The sequence below is a fragment of the Panthera pardus genome, unplaced genomic scaffold (genome assembly GCF_024362965.1).
Source record: "Panthera pardus isolate Hobbes unplaced genomic scaffold, ASM2436296v1 HiC_scaffold_1, whole genome shotgun sequence".
Taxonomy (NCBI): domain Eukaryota; kingdom Metazoa; phylum Chordata; class Mammalia; order Carnivora; family Felidae; genus Panthera; species Panthera pardus.
The window spans coordinates 65,850,770-65,871,541 of NW_026526654.1; the positions used below are offsets into that span (position 1 = coordinate 65,850,770).

Sequence of the window (20,772 nt, forward strand, 5' to 3'; positions counted from 1 at the left end):
AGATGCACCTTACTTTTTGACTAAAGGTACAAATTAAATGGGGAAAGAATTTTAAAATCTGGGAAAAATTAGTAATAAAATAATTACAGTTACCTTTCTTTCTGGTATCTGAAATCAAGAGAGAATTGTTGGTTTTGGATTAGGCGTTTCTAATACATTTTTACCAGAATACATAAAGTCATTGACTATATTGCTCACTCTTGATTTAAAAACAAATTATTTTAGTGTACATACATATGAATAACTTACCTTTTTTGAAATTACAAATAAAAGCAATGCTCTGGAAAGCTCTATTTTAACCATCTGTTACGTTCTTTCATACTGTATTTGATTTGATTGCCATTTTCCTAATGGTACTTAGGTACCTTAAAAAAAACCCAAAAAACCTTCAAGTGGTTATTTTACTGGCAGAAATTACTGTCTTCACTTTGACTTTGCTTAGGAGACACTTAGGTTTGTTATGCTTCCAGAGTTTCTTATTCTACTGCATTTAGTTCATTCTAAGGTGTGTATTTTCTCATATATTAATGCCTCTGAGTCAAATGGAGTATTTATGTTATTGTGTAGTGTTTCTAGCGCCCCACCCCTAGGAAAGCTGTTACTGCATCACTGGTTTGTCTTAACACTCTTGGCATCTTAGGAATGAAGAAATTCTATATGAACTCATATTTCATTTTAAATTTCTACTCAGTTTTCTTTGTAGTAACATGAACAAGTCATTTACTGTCTGTGGGACTTAATTTATTTGTAAAATAGGAATGATACCCCAGCTACTAAGCTGCTCTAGCCCTCTTTCAGGATTAGTCCAAAGCTGTATGAGATAACTTTTAAAAAGCACAAAACACCTTAAAATTCAGATTTTATTATTCATGTTAATAATAGAAATATCACAGAGTCCCAGGAAGAAGGTATAAGGGCAAATTTATTTCCCAGCTTTCAATATGAGGAAATTGAAAGACATTTATTAAATTTTTCTGAGGTCTTTGAATCATACTGAAATAGAATGCAGCCACAGTTCCCGAGGCAAAAACGGTTCCTGCTATTACTAGGCAATTTAGCAATATTTTCGCTTGTTTAAAGAAAGCATTTTTCCAAATATAAAAAGGATGGATGATTACACTTTTTTATCAGCTGAACAACTGGGAGCATTTGCAGCTGGAGTAAAGCAGATGCTGGAAGACGTACAAGAGCGGCTAGTCTACAGAACCCACATCTACATTCAGACGGACATCACGGGCTACAAACCTGCTCCGGGAGACCTGGCGTATCCTGATAAGTTGGTGATGATGGAGGTAGGGGCCCCTTCCTTGATCTCTCCCTCAGTCCCACATACCTTTTGGATGTTTTGTATGAGTGAAGATAGGATTTTTCTTTTTAATTCTCACTCAAGATGTAAAATCAAGATAAACTGGGCCATAAAATCATAGGAAATAAAATAAAATAAAATAAAATAAAAATTGAACAGAAATGATCTGTTAGGTTGTTTTACCTTCAGGTTGTATTTTATAATTCACTTCCCTCCCCTTTCTAGGAAATAATGTGTTCTCAACTTTTAAATTGAATTTGTACTCCTTGTTATTTCTCTCTCTCTTTTTTTAATAAATGGCACAGAAGAGGGTTGATAATGTAGGAGCTACTGTAGTTGATGGTCACATAACCATCCACATGTCATTCTGTCTCATAAAAACCCTGGAGGACATGTCCTCAATTACACAGTGTTGATGTCCAGTTTATGGTTTGAAGACTTAGATTTATCTCACTGATCATTTATCTCACTGATTTAGTTGCATATGAATATTTTCTTTCACTGCTGGACAGAGTTTAAATAATGCTGAGGGTATTAGTGCTAAAATAGAATTAGAATCTAGAACCTGTATTATTATTATTAGTTTTTGAGAGAGAGGGAGAGAGGGCCTGTGCACACGAGTGGTAGAGGGGGAGAGAGAAACCCAAGCAGACTCTACTTCCTGCATGGCTCGATCCCACTACTGCGAGATCATGACCTGAGCTGACATCAAGAGTCAGACGTTCAACTGATTGAGCCACCTAGGGAGCCCAGAATCTAGAACTTTCTTAATGTAGGTTTCAAATATAAGCAAAAAGTAGAGTAATACAATGAACTCTTACATAGTATTATCCCAGCTTCCACACGGCCAGTCTTGTTTCACTTAGACCTCCATTACTCCCCCTCCTCATCATTAGTTATTTTTGAACAAATTCCAAACATTTCATCAGTAAATACTTCAGTAGGTAACTTTAAAAGGTAAGGGCATGTATTACTGTTTGCAGTGAAGTCTTTTTTTCCAGTTTCATTAAAAATAATCAGCATATATCAGTGTATAAGCCTAAGGCATATAGCATGACGATTTGATTTCCATACATTATAAGATGATTACACAGTAGGTTTAGTTAACATTCATCATCTCATATGGATAGCAATAAAAAGAAATTTCTCTAGGGGCTTCTGTGTGGCTCAGTCGGTTAAGTGTCTAATTCTTGATTTCAGCTCAGGTTGTGAGATCGAGCCTTGCATCAGGCTCTGCGCTGACAGCATAGAGCCTTCTTGGAATTCTTTCTCCCCCCGCCTTCCTTTGCTCGTGTGTCACGCTCTGTCTCTCAAAATAAATAAACATTAAAAAAAAAAAAACCCAGAAATTTCTCTTTGTGATGAGACCTCTCAGGATCTACCTCTCAACAACTTTCCTATCATATAGTACTGTTAACTGTAGTTATGTAGTCATGTCATGCATCATATTCCTAGTACTTAGTTATCTTGTAGTTGAGAGTTTGTACCTTTTTTGTTTTTTTTAGATTTCACATAAAAGTGAGATCATACAACATTTGTCTTTAACTTATTTCACTTAGCGTAATGTCTTCAGGGTCTATCCATGTTGTAAATGGTAGGATTTCCTTTTTTTTAATGGCTGAATAATATTCCACTGTATATCTATATATCACAACTGCTTTATCAGTTTATCCACTGGTGGACACTTAGGTTGTTTCCATGTCTTAGCTATTATGAGTCACGCTGTAGTGAACATGGGAGTGCAGATATCCTTTTGGGTTAGTGTTTTCATTTCCTTTGGGTAAATACCCAGAAGTGGAATTGCTGGATCGTAGAGTACTTCTATTTTTAATTTTTTGAAGATCCTCCATACTGTTTTCCATAGTGGCCGCATCAATTTACAATCCTACAAACAGAGCACGAGGGCTCCCTTTTCTCCACATCCTCACCAGCATTTGTTATCTCTTATCTTTTTGATGATGGTCATTCTAACAGGCGTGAGATATTATCTCATTGTGGTTTTAATTTGCATTTCTCTGATGGTTATTGATGTTGACCATCTTTTCATTTACCTGTTGGCCATTTGTATATCCTCTTTGGAAAAACATTGATTCGGTTCCTTTGCCCATTTTTAATTGGGTTATTTGGGTTTTTTTTTGCTGTTGAGTTGTAGGAGTTCTTTATATATTTTAGATATTAACTCATTATCAGATTTATGGTTTGCAAATATTTTTTGCCATTCTGTAAGTCATGTTTTCACTTTGTTGTGGTTCCTTTTGCTGCGTAGAAGCTTTTTAGTTTGATATAGTCCCACATGTTTATTTTGGTAAGGGCACTTCTAATTGTAACACAACTGTGATAAAATTATCACGCCTTTATTTTGTAATTAAAAAAATTTTTTTAATGTTTATTTTTTTGAGAGAGAGACAGAGAGCAAGAGAGGGAGGGGCAGAGAGAGAGGGAGACACAGAATCTGAATCAGGTTCCAGGCTCTGAGCTGTCAGTACAGAGCCCAATGTGCGGCTGGAACTCACAAACCGTAAGATCATGACCTCAGCTGAAGTTGGATGCTTAACCGGCTGAGCCACCCAGGCGCCCCCAATTATCACACCTTTTTAAAAGCAGTATAATGCTTTAGTGTCATTGAATAGTCAGTTGAACCTAGAATTTTTTCAGATTTACTGTTTTTGTCCCATTTACTTTAGCTTTTTGTGTGGATATTTTATTACTGAACCGTTTGAAAGTAAATTATAGGTATCATGAGTCTTCATTTCTGAATTCTTCAATTCTTACTCTCTTAAGAATAAAAACATTTTTGGGGTGCCTGGGCGGCTCAATTGTCTTTCGGCTCAGGTCATGATCTCACAGTTTGTGAGATCAAGCCTCAGGTCACGATTTGCACTGAAAGCCTGCTTGGGATTCTCTCTCTCCTTTTCTTTCTGCCCCTCCCCTACTCGGTGAGCACGCATGTATATGCTCTCTCTCAAAATAAATAAACATTAAAGAAATGTTAAAAAAAGAAAACATTCTTCACATAATCACATGCCATTTTTACATATACTGTATGTAGTATATTTTCAGATTTCCCCGGTTGTCCTTCAAATGTCTTTCCTAACAAGATCAAAAAATTTAGAGAGTGGGGTCTAGTCAAGGTTACTGTCTCCGCCCACCTGCTTTTTTGTTTTTGTTTTTGTTTTTATGACATTGACTTTTTTGAAGAGACCAAGCTAGTTTTATTGTGGAATGTGCCACATTCTGGATTTGTCTGATTGTTTTCCTCATATTTAGATTCAGATTACACTTTTTTCTTTTCTTTTTTTTTTTTCCGCATGAATACTACAAGGTTGATGTTGTGTACTTCTTTATCACATCAAAGGCACATAATGTCAGCATGTTCCACAATTGGATAATGTCGTAATTGCTGACTTCATTATAAAAGTGCATTACCTCCTTTGTAATTAGTAATGATGAAATGATATTTAGAGATTATGCGAGTTCCCCAGCATCTTTTTTGGTTATTACAACCATTAATGATCTGTGTCTGAACCAGTTATTACGTCGGGAGTAGCAAGACGGCAATTTTCATATCGGCCATTTCTTCTACATATATTAGTTGGCAATCTGCTGTAAAGAATTAATTTCTCAGGGCGCCTGGGTGGCTCAGTCGGTTGAGTGTCCGACTTTGGCTTAGGTCATGATCTCGCAGTCTGTGAGTTCGAGCCCTACGTCGGGCTCTGTGCTGACAGCTTGGAGCCTGGAGTCTGTTTCCGATTCTGTGTCTCCCTCTCTGCCCCTCCCCCACTCATGCTATGTCTCTCTCTCTCTCTCTCTCTCTCTCTCTCTCTCTCTCTGTGTCAAAAATAAACAAACATTTAAAAAAATAAAAAAAAATTAATTTCTCTCCTTCCCTTTTTCCTACCCCTGTCCCTTGTACACTAGCGGATTTTTTTTTAAAAAGTCATACTATCTATTGTCATTATTTTTTTTAAAGCTCAGAATTGTCCCAAATCTGACTAGTGGAGGCCCCTTGAAATAGCTTCTTTGTCCTTTCAACATGTCTCCATAATCCTTGAGGACTTTTTTCTTAAACAGTTTTATCGAATTACAGTTTATAAGCCCTGCAGTTCACCCATTTTGAGTTTATAATTTAATCATTTTTAATACATTCATGGATAAGTGCATTCGACACCACTAGTCGATTTTAGACCATTTTTATCATCTCAAAAAAAACCCTGTACCCTTTATCCATCACCCTCCTCCCCCAGCCTGAGGCAAACACTAATTTCTGTCTGTAGATTGCTCTGTTCTAGACATTTCATATGAATAGAATTATATAATATATGGTCTTTTGTGATGTCTTGCACCTAGTGTGTTTTCACAGGCTATCCATGTTATGTATTAGTACTTCATGCCTTTTATGGCTGGATAATATTCCATGGTATGCATAGACCACATTTTATTTATCCATTCTTCCGCTGATGGACACGTGGGTTGCTTCTACCTGTTGGGTGTTCTAAGTAATGCTGCTATAAACATTCGTGTGCACATTTTTATGTGGGCATGCGTTTCATTTCTCTCCCGTATACCGCTAGGAGTGGAGTTGCTGAGTAGTATAGTAATTCCGCATTTAATCGTTTGAAGAATTGCTAGGTTGTTTCCAAAATGGCTGCACCAGTTTCCATTCCCACGAGCAGTGCATAGGGGTTCTGATTTCTTCACTTACTTGCCAGCTCTTGTTAGTATTTGACTTTTTGATTTCAGCCATCTTGGTGGGTATGAAGTGGTATTTCACTGCGGTTGTGATTTGCATGTTATCCTTGCATCATTTGTTGTCCCAGCATTCTGTCCAGGTGTCCCACCATCATGTGTTGAAAGGCTTTTCTTTCCTATTGGCCCCCTTACTGAGGTCCGTTGCTCATAGATTTTTTTGTTTTATTTCTGAACTCTCAGTTTTATTCCATTGATCTTTATGTCTATTTTTATGTATCATACTGATTTGATTATTTTGTAATAAATTTTGAAATCAGGAAGTATGAATTCTCTTGCTTTCTTCCCTTTTCAGATTGTTTTGACTGTTTTTGGTCCATTGCATTTCTATATGAGTTTTAGAATCAACTTGTGAATTTCTACAAAGAAATCAGCTGGGATTTGGTTAGGCATTGCCTTGTACCTGTCGATTAATTTGAGGACCATTCCCGTATTAACAGTGTTAAGTCTTCTAATTCATGAACATGGGATATTTTGAAATTATTTGGGTCTTTTCAAATTTCTTTCAGTGATATTTTACAGTTTTCAGAGTATAGCTTTTACACTTATTTTGTTAAATTTATTCCTAAGTATTTTATTCTTTTTGATGCTAATGTAAATGGAATTGTTTTTTTTCTTTTTTCTTTCTGGAGAGAGAGCGAGGGAGAGGCAGAGAGAGATGGAGAGAGAGAATCTTAAGCAGGCTCCACACTCAATGTGGAGCCGATGTGGGGCTCAATCTCATGACCCTGGTATTAGGACATGAGCCGAAATCAAGACTCAGATGCTTAACCAACGGAGCCACCCAGCCTCCCCAGAACTATTTTTTTTTAAATGTTTATTTTCTTTTTTTGGAGACAGAGAGTGTGCGTGCAAGTGGAGGAGGGGCAGAGAGAGAGGGAAAGAGGGGATCCCAAACAGGCTCCACGCTATCAGCACAGAGCTCAACGTGGGGCTTGAACTCATAAGATCATGACCTGAGCTGAAATCCAGAGTTGATTAACCAACTGAGCCACCCACGACCCACCAGACCTGTTTTCTTAATTCCACGTTTTGATTGTTCATTGCACGTGTGTAGAAACATATTTCATTTTTATGTATTGATCTTGTATCCTGTAACCTTTTTGGACTAGCTTATTCTAATAGTTTTTTAGTGGATTCCATAGGATTTTCTATATGTGTGTGTAAATATATACATGTATTTATGTACCTAAGATCATGTCGTCGGCAAATAGAGATAGTTTTACTTCTTTTTTTCCAATCTTAATGCATTTTATGTATTTCCCTTGCCTAATTGCCCTAGCTAGAATGTCCGATACAATGTTGAATTGAAATGGTGAGATGATGGGGCACCTGGGTGGCTCAGTCAGTTAAGTATCTGACTCTTGATTTTGGCTCAGGTCATAATCTCATGGTTTGTGGGATTGAGTCCCGCATCAGACTCTGTGCTGGCAGCACAGAGCCTGCTTGGGATTCTCTCTCTCTCTCTTTCTGCCCCTCCTCTGCTTGTGTTCACTCTCTATCAAAATAAGTAAATAAGCATTAAAAAAAAAAAAGAAATGGTGAGACCATATATCCTTGTCTTATTCCTGATATTCAGGGAAAGCAGCCAGTCTTTTCACCATTTAGTATGATGTTACCTGTGAGTTATTCATACATGCCCTTTATCAGGTTGAGGAAGTTCCCATTTTTTTTTTTTTTTTAGAGAGAGAAAGTGCCAGCAGGGGAGGGGCAGAGGGAGAGAGGGAGAGAATTTTTAGTAGGCCCTATACTCAGTGTGAAGCCTGATGGGGGCCTCATTCCCATGACTCTGACATCGTGACCTGAGCTGAAATCAAGAGTCTGATGCTCGACTGACTAAGCCACCCAGGCGCCCCGAGGAAGTCCCTATCTATTCCCAGTTTCTTGAGTGTTTTTATCATGAAATGGTGTTGCTTTTTGTCAGATGCTTTTTCTGCAAGTATTGGGATGATCTAGTGATTTTATTCCATTGATATATTACATTGATCAATTTTTGAAGTTAAACCAACCTTGCATTCATTCCTGAGTTAAACCCCATTTGTTGTGTTGTGTAATTCTTTTTATATGTTTCTGGATTCAGTTTGCTAGTATTTTGGTAAAGATTTTTGTATCCATATTCATAAGAGATACCGGTGGGTGGTTCTCTCTTCTCTTGATATCGTTGTCTGGTTTTGATAATCAAGGTAATACTGGCTTTGTCAGTTGAGTTGGGAAGTACTCCCTCTTCTGTTTTTTGGAAGAGTTTGTGAAGAATATTGGTGTTAATTTAAATGTTTGGTGGAATTCAGTGGTGAAGCAATCTGGGCTTGACTTTTCTTTGTGGGTAATTTTTTTATTCAGTCTTTTCACTTATTATGGGTTTATTCAGATTGTCTGTTTCTTGAATCAGTTTTAGTAGTTTGTATTTTTCTAGGAATTTTTCCATTTCATGTAAGTTACCTAATTTGTTGTTATACAGTTGCTCATTGTTGTTACAATTACATTTTTTATTTCTGTAAGGTCAGTATTACTGCTCCCTCTTTATATGTGATTCTGGTAATTCCAGTCTTCTTTCTTTTTATCTTGGTCAAACTAGATTCTTTGCTTTCTTGCACAAGATGACCCAGGTACTTAACATTTTACATTTCTTGCCCTAGACCTGGAGTCACCTGTTTCTCTAAGAAGTTTTGGTTTTCTTAACGGGAGGACAGTCGTATTTAGAACTCAGGCTCTGAGTGCTAGGTGTTTTCATTGCTAGCAGTGGATGTCATTATTCCTAACCCCTTTTACAGGCCAGAGGTAGAAAAAAATACAACTTTAAATATCATGAATTTATACTGAAACCTCCAATTCAAATCCATTTCTATAGGGTTCTTCTTCACTTTTCCCCATTCCCTATTTGTTTCTCCGTTCTCTCACAAAAGAAATTGTGACTTCCTATATACCTTCCATTATTTACTCATTTGCTTCAAGTTACACATACTCAAAAATAGTTTGAGTTACACCACTAATACCATAACTAACAAGAAACTTATTAAATTCAAGGTTTTTTGTACTTCTTTTGGTCCTTAGATTATATCCGACTGAGATACACAATCAGATTACTTTCAAATTTAGACCTTTGATTCTAACTATAGATCTGAAGATGTTAAACTGAGAGCTAATCTCTTTAGACTCTTTAGATTTTGCCCATGTGAGGTTGCCATTTGCATGGCATAGGGAAACTGTAGAGTCTGACAGATCTAGGTTCAAATTCTAGCTGTTTTGATCAGTATCTGTTACCTAGTTTCTGTGAATATGTTATTATTTGTGAAGTAGGTTTAACAGTACTGACTGTGGAGGTTTGTTGTGAGAGTAGAGATAATGGGTAGAAAGCACTTGACCTACTAGTCATACAGTAGACATTGGCTGTTATTTTATAACCTTGAAGTATTTAAAAACAATATTTGACTGTTTTTAAAGGTCTTTATTTAATAAACAATGATGAAATATATAACTGATCAGTTAAAAAAATTTTTTGTAATTTTTTTAAGTTTTTAAATTTATTTTGAGATAGAGCGTGTGAGCAGGGGAGGGGCAGAGAGAGAGAAAATCCCAAGTGGGCTCTGCGCTGACAGCACAGAGCCGGACATGGGGCTCAAACTCACAAACTGTGAGATCATGACCTGAGCCAAAATCAAGAGTTGGATTCTTAACCGACCGAGCCACCCAGGTGCCCCAAAATTATTATTATTATTTTTTTTTAAATTTTAGTTTCTTCCCAGCTGTATTGAGATAGAATTGACATACAACATTGTATAAGTTTAGGGTGTGACAAATCAGGAGACTATAGATGCTGGAGAGGATATGGAGAAACGGGAACCCTCTTGCACTGTTGGTGGGAATGCAAATTGGTGCAGCCTCTCTGGAATACAGTGTGGAGGTTCCTCAAAAAATTAAAAATAGACCTACCCTATGACCCAGCAATAGCACTGTTAGGAATTTACCCAAGGGATACAGGAGTACTGATGCATAGGGGTACTTGTACCCCAATGTTTATAGCAGTACTCTCAATAATAGCCAAAGTATGGAAAGAGCCTAAATGTCCATCAACTGATGAATGGATAAAGAAATTGTGGTTTATATACACAATGGAGTACTACATGGCAATGAGAAAGAACGAAATATGGCCCTTTGTAGCAACGTGGATGGAACTGGAGAGTGTGATGCTAAGTGAAATAAGCCATACAGAGAAAGACAGATACCATATGTTTTCACTCTTATGTGGATCCTGAGAAGCTTAACAGAAACCCATGGGGGAGGGGAAGGAAAAGAAAAAAAGAGGTTAGAGTGGGAGAGAGCCAAAGCATAAGAGACTCTTCAAAACTGAGAACGAGCTGAGGGTTGATGGGGGGTGGGAGGGAGGGGAGGGTGGGTGATGGGTATTGAGGAGGGCACCTTTTGGGATGAGCACTGGGTGTTGTATGGAAACCAACTTGACAATAAATTTCATATATTGAAAAAAAATTAAGTTTAAGGTGTACAAGGTAGTGGTTTAATGTATGTATATAATGTGAAATGTTTATCAGAGTAAATCAGTTAACATCTATCACTTCACATAGTTACATTTTTGTGTGTATGTACATAGTGAGACCTTAAAAAATCTATTCTCTTAGCAACTTTCAAATGTACAATACAATATTGTTAACTGTAGTCACTATTACTGTGTATTAGATCCCCAGGACTTATTTATCTTGTTCTGGGAGTTTGTGCTCTTTGACCACCTTCCTCCCCTCCCCCACACCACCAGTCTGTTCTGTGAATCTGGGTTATTTATTATTCTTTAAAAATAAGACATTGGCTTGTTAATAAATGTGAGTTTTGATGTTTCTGCTTTTCTGTATTAAAATTTTTTTTTTTTTTTTTAACATTTTTTATTTATTTTTGGGACAGAGAGAGACAGAGCATGAACGGGGGAGGGGCAGAGAGAGAGGGAGACACAGAATCGGAAACAGGCTCCAGGCTCCGAGCCATCAGCCCAGAGCCTGACGCGGGGCTCGAACTCACGGACCGCGAGATCATGACCTGGCTGAAGTCGGACGCTTAACCGACTGCGCCACCCAGGCGCCCCTCTGTATTAAAATTTAATATGAAGGGGGTTGTCCTTTCAGTTTCCCTTACCTATAAGAAGGTGACTATTTTTTTTAATGTTTATTTTTTATTTTTGAGAGAGAGCATGTGTGAGCAGAGGAGGGGCAGAAAGAGGGGAAGGGGCAGAGAGAGGCAGGGACAGAGGATTCGAAGTGGGCTCCATGCCGACAGCAGAGAGCCCCATGTGGGGCTCGCACCCACCAACCGTTAGGTTCATGACCTGAGCCAAGTCAGACACTTAACTGACTGAGCCACCCAGGAGCCCCAGAATATGACTATTTTTTAACTTATTAAAATAAATTACATGATCTAGTTCGTTGGAATATCTAAAATATTTAAAATAAAAGTGCCTTTTATTTTATTATTTTTTAAATGTTTATCTTGAGAGAGAGAGCATGTGTGTGAGTCGGGGAGGGGCAGAGAGCAAGGAAGGAGAGAATCCCAAGCAGGTTCTGCCCTGTCAGTGCAGAGTCTGACTTGGGCTCCATCCCATGAACTGTGAGATCATAGCTTGAGTTGAAATCAAGAGTTAGACAACCGACTGAGCCACCAGGTGCCCTAAACAGTTATCAGTAGCAGCCTGATTATTTTATTTGAAAAGTTCCAAAGGAAATTTTGTTGCCAGTAAATTTGAAAATGTCCCCTGAAATAATTCTGCTCAGTCATTACATGTTTCTAATGTATTTCTAAAAGTGTAGTGTAATTTTTGCAAGGTTCGTAAACTATCTTTCCTTAATTATCATTAGCTTTTTTTTTTTTTTAATTTTTTTTAATGTTTATTTATTTTTGAGAGAGACAGAGACAGAATGTGAGTGGGTTGGGGCAGAGAGGGAGGGAGACACAGAATCTGAAGAAGGCTCCAGGCTCTGAGCTGTCAGCATAGAGCCCGATGCGGGGCTCGAACTCACGAGCTGTGAGATCATGACCTGAGCCGAAGTCGGATGCTCAACTGATTGAGCCACCCAGACGCCCCATAATTATCATTAGCTTACAGCAGAAGTACTGACTTAAATTTATTAGTCTGTGAAAAATAGTTTAAAGTCCATTTCTTCCTAAGTATATCTGATATTTATCCCCATACTTTTTGGTCCTGAGTAGTAATCTCTGTTGTTAAGTTATAAATGTGGCTCAGATATTATCCTGTTTCTGTTTAGACTGCTTTTCCTGGAGAACACATATCCTGAGTTTTTCTTTTGTAATTGATTTTATTTTATTTTATTTTATTTCTTTTAACTTTATTTTCTATTTTTTAAAGTTTACGTCCAAAGTAGTTAGCATATAGTGAAGCAACGATTTCAGGAGTAGATTCCTTAATGCCCCTTACCCATTTAGCCCATCCTCCCTCCCACAACCCCTCCAGTAACCCTCAGTTTGTTCTCCATATTTATGAGTCTCTTCTGTTTTGTCCCCCTCCCTGTTTTTATATTATTTTTGGTCCCCTTCCCTTATGTTCATCTGCTTTGTCTCTTAAAGTCCTCATTTGAGTGAAGTCGTATGATTTTTGTCTTTCTCTGACTGACTAATTTCACTTAGCATAATACCCTCTAGATTTTATTTTTTTAGAACAGTTTTAGATTTACAGAAGAATTGAGAAGGTAGTACAGAGAGTTCCCATGTACCCAACATCCAATTGTCTCTGTTAATTAACATCTTATGTTAGTATGGTACATTTGCTACAGTTAATGAGCCGGTAATGATACATTGGTATTAATTAAAGGCCATAGTTTATTTGGATTCCCTTAGTTTTTATGTAATGTCTTTTTCGATTCCAGGATCCCATTATCCTATTTATGACACTATATTGCATTTGTTTTTCATGTTATGTTAGGCTTCTCTTGCCTATGACAGTTTTTCAGACTTTCCTTGTTTTTGATGATTTTAATTTAGCATTTTTGAGAATTGGTTAAGTATTTTGTAGGGTTCCCCCTAACCCCCTGCCGTTGGAATTTGATGTTTTTCTCATGATTAGACTGGTGGTATGTGTTTTGGGGAGGAAAATCCAAAGTAACTTTTTTAGAACATCATATCTAGGGTAGATGCTATCAACATGACTTACCAAGTTGTTAACTGAACTTGATCACCTAGCTGAGGAAGCATCGTCAGATTTCTTCACTGGCAAGTTGCTCTTTTTCCCCAAGCTATGCTGCTTCCTTGAGATGCAGAGTATTTGCATAAATTATTTAGAATTTGTCTGCAAGGGAAATGTTTTTCCTTTTATGCATTTATGTATTTATTTAATCACTTATTGATACCAGTATGGACTCATGGGTATTTATTTTGTACTTTGGATTATAGTCCACTGCTGTTTTGCTCAAATAGTTCCAACTTTGACCATTGGGAGCTCTTTCACTTGGTTCCTGGGTCCCTTTGACAGATCCCCAGCTTATAGGTTTGTTTGTGTGTTTTTTGAACACTTCCTTATCTCGCGGCTCCAGGCGCATCTTGCCTGTTTCCTGTCGTAGCCCTAGAGTCAGCCATTTCTCCAAGGAGTCCTGGCTTCTTTTATTGGAGAATGGAATTAGCAAACAAAGTTTAGGTGCTGGGTGTGCTCATAGCTTTCGGGGGTTCTTGCTCTTGGATCCTGTCGGCTGACAGAGCAAAGAAGTATACGTATGTATATTAACCCATTCCTGTTGCCACACACCCTCGCCAGCATATTCACTTAACCTAACGCCTCAGTGCCTAGGCTGATATGTGTGTAGTAAGAAGTGTGTTTGTTTTAAAGCTAACAGGCTTGAAATATACCAGGCTATTTGGTTTAATGCCCTAACCTATTTTAAGAATATTCTCCTCAACTTTTCATCCCTTCTCCTGATTTCTCCTTAAATTTATGTATTGGGTAGTTATATTGTTTGCATAGTACTTTTTTTTTTTAAAATAATATGTAAAATCAACCATGCAGGGATCAGATACATGATAGGAAGGGCATGTAGTATTGGGGCTGTTAGTTTATTGCCCACCTTTTCTTATTCTGCAGGCTCATGGTAGGAATTCTTTTGGTGTTTGGATACTGCTAATAATTCCAGGGAACCAATCAATAGTCCATGTACAGAAGTTACCTTGTTTTTGAAGCCCACAAAGTGTATATGACAAAAACTAGATCTGTTGCTCAGCCCAATCTGTGGAATTGTATCTTTCCCTTATTCCCCTCCTTTCCTTGTCTTCTTTATAGTAGTTTTATATTACAGACATATCAATGTCTGTAATATACGGATCACTAACTACGAAAACTTCACTAGTTTACATATCCACCTTTATAAAGGTGGAAATACACAGAAATGGAGACCTAACAGACACTTAGCTACTGACAAAAGGAATGGCCAGAGAACTATTTGGGAGACAGTTTCCGGGCCAGTCCTCTTACTCTGGGTGCAGAAACCAGAAAGTGTAGCTAATCCCTAAATGGCACACAGATGTAATCTCGTAATCTATCTAATAGACCATTAGGTGATGAGGTTTACTAAAGCCCCCCTCATTGTAATTTAGTGACACATTTAGTATGTTTATTCAGTCATCACATGGCCAGTATCCTGATGCTTTCTTGTGTAGACCTTTTGGTTTAAGGACACCACTTGCAGCAAATGTTTGCTTTGTTTTTCTTTTGGTGGGGGGTAGGGGTATAAGGTGATCTTGCTGTGACATCTATGTGCCATTTAGGGGTTAGCTACACTTTCTGGTTTCTGCACGCAGAGTAAGAGGACTGGCCCGGAGTCTGTCTCCCAAATAGTTCTCTGGCCATTCCTTTTGTCAGTAGCTAAGTGTCTGTTAGTCTCCATTTCTGTGTATTTCCACTTTTATAAAGGTGGACATGTAAACTAGTGAAGTTTTCATTACTTAGTAGTTAGTGACCTGTGTATATTTGATGTTATTCTTTAGGCAGTGAAGAAGGGTTGAATAATCTCAGTGCATAAGCTAATTTTTAATAATCTGTTTGAAAAATAGCTTACTGTACCCATTCTCTCATAGAGAGAAAATGAGTTGTTTGAATTGGCCAGTTACTTGATAAAGCATTTCTGACATTCAGAATGTGTCCAATCTTAAAGTTTGTTTCTAAACATCAAGTTGAAAGTAGCTTCCTATAGGAGGCTCATGTATTTAACCCTTCAGCAAATACCTGGTAATGGTTCTGAGATTAGTGGTTCACAAAAGGCTATCTATGTTTTTACGGGAATAGGGACGCTCTATACTAATTCAACTTTTTAATTTCCATGGGTTGTTTTGCCTTAGTTTCATTAGTCCATTCATTTATTAACTAGATTTTTTTTTAGCTTTTTGGAAAGAACGTGTTCATGTTGCAAAATACAGCTGAAAACTACACTTTAATTTTGTTTCTGATTTCTTTACACAGCAAATTGCACAAAGTTTAAAAGATGAACAGAAGAAGGTACCTTCGGAAGCTTCGTTTTCAGATGTTCAGTTAGAGGAAACCGAGTCTAATAATCTAACAAAATCTGGTATGTTATGATGTTTAACTCCAACTTTTATTTATTCACTTAAACTTTTATTGAGGCCTTGTCATGTTCCAGACATGAGAAATGAGAAACAGCTTATGTGCCTTTGAGGAGCCCACACTTGAGCAGGCGGGGGTGAGGGTGGGGGGGAGATTGATAAGCCACAGATGTAATTCAGTGGTGATATGCCCAAAGGTATACACAGGACACTCTTGGATCATGGATGAAGGGCATCAAAATTACGAAGCTTTGAGTGCAAGAAAGTGAATTCAGTGAGAGGTGTTGTGTCTGAACGCTCTGCTGTTTATAAAGGCAAGAATGAAGCCAGGTGGAGTAAGGTTAAAGACAGAATAGCACGGAAGAAGGCATGCAGGAATGGAAGACCGTGGATGCTTTTGGGGGAGTCAAGCGGTTTGGTATGTTTGGGTATAGGTTATTTGTAGGGAAGGAGCAGATACAGCAGGCCAGATAGGTGTCAGTCTCGCGCACTTTGAACTTCTTGGTAGTAGAGCGTGTTGGCATAATTGTACCACCCGATTTGCATTTGGTAAATATATTGAGTGCCTGGGACTGGGATAAAATACTGATTGAAATGTATGGGATAGCTTGGACTATGGTGCATTTATCGCAGGGAGCAGAATGGTCCAAGAATCATCTGGATTCTCATGAGTTTAATGTAGACAGCGAGCTGGTTTGTTGTCTCTCCTTCTGGCTCTAACAGGGGCAGTGAAGCTCAGCTCGTCATGGAGCCCAGGACAGCCTGGGATTGGGATAGTGAGAGTGGGAACCTTTCAAGGATCCCAATTGCATCTACGTTCCCAGGTTCAGGGCATCATCAGGTATTGTGGGTTATTCTATGAACAGTTGATACCTTAAGGCCAGACTGCCAAGCAGACTGGGTATTCCCTCCCTGGCAAAGCCATTTTCTCATGCTTGCCCCATAGGAAGAGAGACTAAAATTTTCTCCTCTGAAATAGAACCTGTGCCATGTCTTAGTATACCTCTTGGTCCTAGAAAACCTTTTCAAGAGTTACTGGAAAGACTAGATTACATTTCTGTCTTGCCAGTCCTGGTCTTGTACATTTTCCCTTCCCCCAGTAGAGTCTGTATTCTTTTACCCATGCCTGGCCTTAAAATAAATAAGGTATTGTTGCCAGAACTGTAGAGACTAGTTAGGAGACTGTTTTGTTTTCCATTTGAAAGTTAAAGGTGATTTGAACCAGGGTACTAATGAGGGATGGAGAGAAGTTTATAGATGAGACATACAGTTAAAAGCTTGAGTCAATAGAATTTGATGACATCCTTGATGTGGGGGCTGAGGAAGACTTGGTAGGATCCATGTGTATATCAGTCTGGAGCTGTGCTGTTCAATATGGTAGCCGCCTGCCATTGAGCATGTGAAATGTGGCTCATCTGAATATGTTGTTAGCATATAAAATGCATACCAAATTTCTAAGGCTTAATATGAAATAAAGAATGGAAAGTACCTTATTGGTAATTTCTGTCTTGATTACATGTTAAAGTGATGATATTTTAAATATATTGGGCTAACTATATTAAAACTCATTCCATTTGTGGTTTTGTTTTTTTTTTTTTACCTTTTTTAATGTGGCATTTTAATGTGTCCCATCTATCACTCACATTGTATTTCTGTTGGACAGTACTGCTCTAGAGCTGTAAAGAGGAGGACTGATCTGGAGATAAAGACAGTGGAGTGCTTGATGCTGTGGGCTTGTATAGGATCACCCCGGCGCTGAGAATAGAGTGATAATAACAGAAATCTGAGAGAGAGAGAGAGAGAGAGAAAAGTAAACCTGAGAGAGAACCTTAACAGACGCTGACGTTAAGGAGCAAAATGGAGTATTCTGGGCGAACTGAGGAAGAGTAGCCAGAGAGGTCAGAAGAGAGCGAGAGGATAAGGTGTGATTAAAGCCAAAGGAGGAGGGGTTGGCAGGGTAGTTTGGGTGAACAGGTGAGAAATAGGACATCACAACGATACTGTGGTCAGAGTGGGATGGTAGGTTTTAAGAATTAAGAGGTGGAATCGTTTGGAGTAATAAAGTCTATAGAAAGGAATAAAGTACTTCTGAAAGGAAGTCTTGAGAACATCTGTCTATGGGGTTGGGGGTGCAGGGATGGAAATGAAGGTCTTTGGAATTCGGAAGGTCAGGGGCAACCATGTGGTTGTCTGTATGATTGTTGATGGTACTTAGAGTGGTGATAGAATTTGGGATGAAAAAAGCAAGACTGAGTCAGGTGGCACGGGGAGCAAAAAAAGAGGATAATCACTTTTCTCGGTTCTTGGTTTCTTAGTGCGCTGGAAGTGAGAATGAGAAGCCTCCAAAGTGAGGACTTTGAACAACATGGTGTCCACGTAGTAGAACTAGGTGTCTGGGCCAGTGTGAGGGACCGTTGTGTGAAGAGGCTGATTATCAGTGTCTTCAAAAGCACAGGCTCTATTCTCTGCGTAGAGCGGGCGAGAGGAGGGTGGGCTCAGAGATGACGCTGGAGGAAGACTGCCGGCGGCTGAGGGAGAAGCCCTGTTACTTGGCTTTGTTCTGCTCCTCAGAAGGGGCAGCTAGTAGACACTTGCCTTTTGATGGTTTGCCAGGTAAGTAAACTTTCCCTGCGTCGGTTGTTTTAATGCTAACTATTTTTCACAGGAAAGTGAAAAAATAAACAAGCCAGTACTTAAAGTACGGTATTTTAAAGTACTTAACATAGATTTGTTTCACTAAACTTTTATTTGAGGGTAATGTTTTGGCTCTTTATTTTGAAGGAGGGATCTTACAGACCTAATCTTAGCACAACTATAGATACTTAATCTCCTAAATATTCTTTGATAAAATTTGTCTAGTTTGTTCTTTTTAAGGAACTTCATATAGATATTTTAAAGTAAGACCCCATAGAGGGGCTTTTAAAGTCACCCAAGTATTCAGAAATGAACTATTGTGACCTCATCAAAATAAAAAGCTTTTGCACAGCAAAGGAAACAATCAGCAAAACTAAAAGGCAGCCGATGGAATGGGAGAAGATATTTGCAAACGACATGTCAGATAAAGGGTTAGTATCCAAAACCTATAGAGAATTTATCAAACTCAACAACCCAAAAAAAACAATCCAGTGAAGAAATGGGCAAAAGACACGAATAGACACTTCGCCAAAGAAGACATCGAGATGGCCAGTCAACACATGAAAAAATGCTCAACATTACTCATCATCCAGGAAATACAAATCAGAACCACAATGAGATACCAACTCAACCTGTCAGAATGGCTAAAATTAACAACTCAGGCAACAACAGATGTTGGCGAGGATGTGGAGAAAGAGGATCTCTTTTGCACTGCTGGTGGGAATGCAAGCTGGTACAGCCACTCTGGAAAACAGTATGGAAGTTCATCAAAAAATCAGAAAAATTAAAATAGAACTACCCTGTGACCCAGCAATTACACTAGTAGGTATTTATCCAAGGGATACAGGTATGCTGTTTCGAAGGGGCACATGCACCCCAATGTTTATAGCAGCACTACCAACAATTGCCAAAGTATGGAAAGCACCCAAATGTCCATTGATGGATGAATGGATAAAGAAGATATGGTACATCTATACAATGGAGTATTACTCGGCAATCAAAAAAGAATGAAATCTTGCCATTTGCAACTATGTGGATGGAACTAGAGGGTATTAGGCTAAGCAAAATTCGTCAGAGAAAGACAAATATCATATGACTTCACTCATATGAGGAGTTTAAGATACAAAGCAGATGAACATAAGGGAAGGGAAGCAAAAATAATATAAAAACAGAAAGGGCGACAAAACAGTCTCATAAATATGGAGAACAAACTGAGGGTTACTGGAGAGGTTTTGGGAGGGGGGATGGGCTAAATGGGTAAGGGGCTTAAGGAATCTACTCCTGAAATCATTGTTGCACTATATGCTAACTAACTTGGATGTAAATTAAAAAAATAAATAAAAATACCAGAAAAATAAATAAATAAAATCACACAAGTATTACATGCTTTTGAAAAACAAAAACTTAAGCTTACAGAATTATAAAATGAAAGCACTGACCTACGATATTCTCCTCTTTGTTTTTGCTCATAAATCTATATACCATAATCTCCGGATCTCCTCCTAAGCCTAGGCAGTTCTGGCTCTTTTTTAAAAAAAGGAGTTATATTTTGCTTGGCTATCCTTTTATTTTTTTTATTATTGAAAAGATTTCAAATATACAGAAAAGTAGAAAGAATGATACAATGAACAGTGCGTACCAGTACCCACCACCTGGATTCAAGACTTAATATTTTATCACATTACATATACATATATTCTTTTGCTAATCATTTTATTTTTTATATTTTTTTAAAGTTTAGTTATGTAATCTGTACACCCAGTGCTGCGCTCAAACTCATGACCCCAAGATCAAGAGCCACCTGCTTCTCTGACTGAGCCTGCCAGGTGCCCCAGTCTTTTGCTGATGACTTTAAAGTAAATTATTGACATCATTGCCAGTTTACTCTTGAGCATTTCGTCATCTCTCCAGAAAGTAAGGACATCTCTTACATAACCATAAACCATTATTGCATTAAAACATTCAATAAAGTTTCCTAATGTCCTCTCATACCCAGCCCTTATTTCACTCTTCCCTCTTGCTCCAAAGTATTATCTTAGCTCTGCTTTTGTGGCTCATTTCAACTCTGGTCTCTTGAGCTGAAGTGATTGTGCTTTCCTTACAAAGCCAACCAAGCCCCCCTCCATCTCCTCACCCTTACTGGTGTCTGACCTGTCTTGGAAAGAGGGGGGATAATTCTCTTCACTTGGGAAATGGATAGACTGAGGAGGCCTGTAAGTGATACAGCTTAGATCATGGAAGGCAGGTTGTCAGGCAAACCAGCTTTGATTAATTTTCCTGTTTAACATTGCTTTGTTTTCTTGTCATTCCCCCACCTCCGTAGGCTCCCACTTGCTTCCCCATGACTACTCACAGGTCTACCTCCTTTTTGTATAATGTGTATATACTGTTCATTTATTCCATAAAGATTATTGATCACAGTTTGGGCATAGCTATTTGAGTTAAGCATATATATGAGGTACACACACACACACACACACACACATATTCATGTGTATTCTTACTGTGTTAAATCTTAGCTATCACCG

At 38.2% G+C, this 20,772-nt stretch overlaps 1 protein-coding gene across 3 annotated transcripts in view; it reads left to right on the plus strand.

The window, feature by feature from the left end:
* Positions 1-20,772, plus strand: part of COG3 (component of oligomeric golgi complex 3) — a 71,685-nt gene that overhangs the window by 24,593 nt on the left and 26,320 nt on the right. For all 3 annotated transcript variants that reach the window (XM_019447522.2, XM_019447523.2, XM_019447521.2), the window contains exons 13-14: positions 1,132-1,292; positions 15,510-15,615. In XM_019447522.2, the coding sequence (XP_019303067.2) occupies positions 1,132-1,292; positions 15,510-15,615 (267 nt within the window). The remainder of the gene's footprint in view (positions 1-1,131; positions 1,293-15,509; positions 15,616-20,772) is intronic.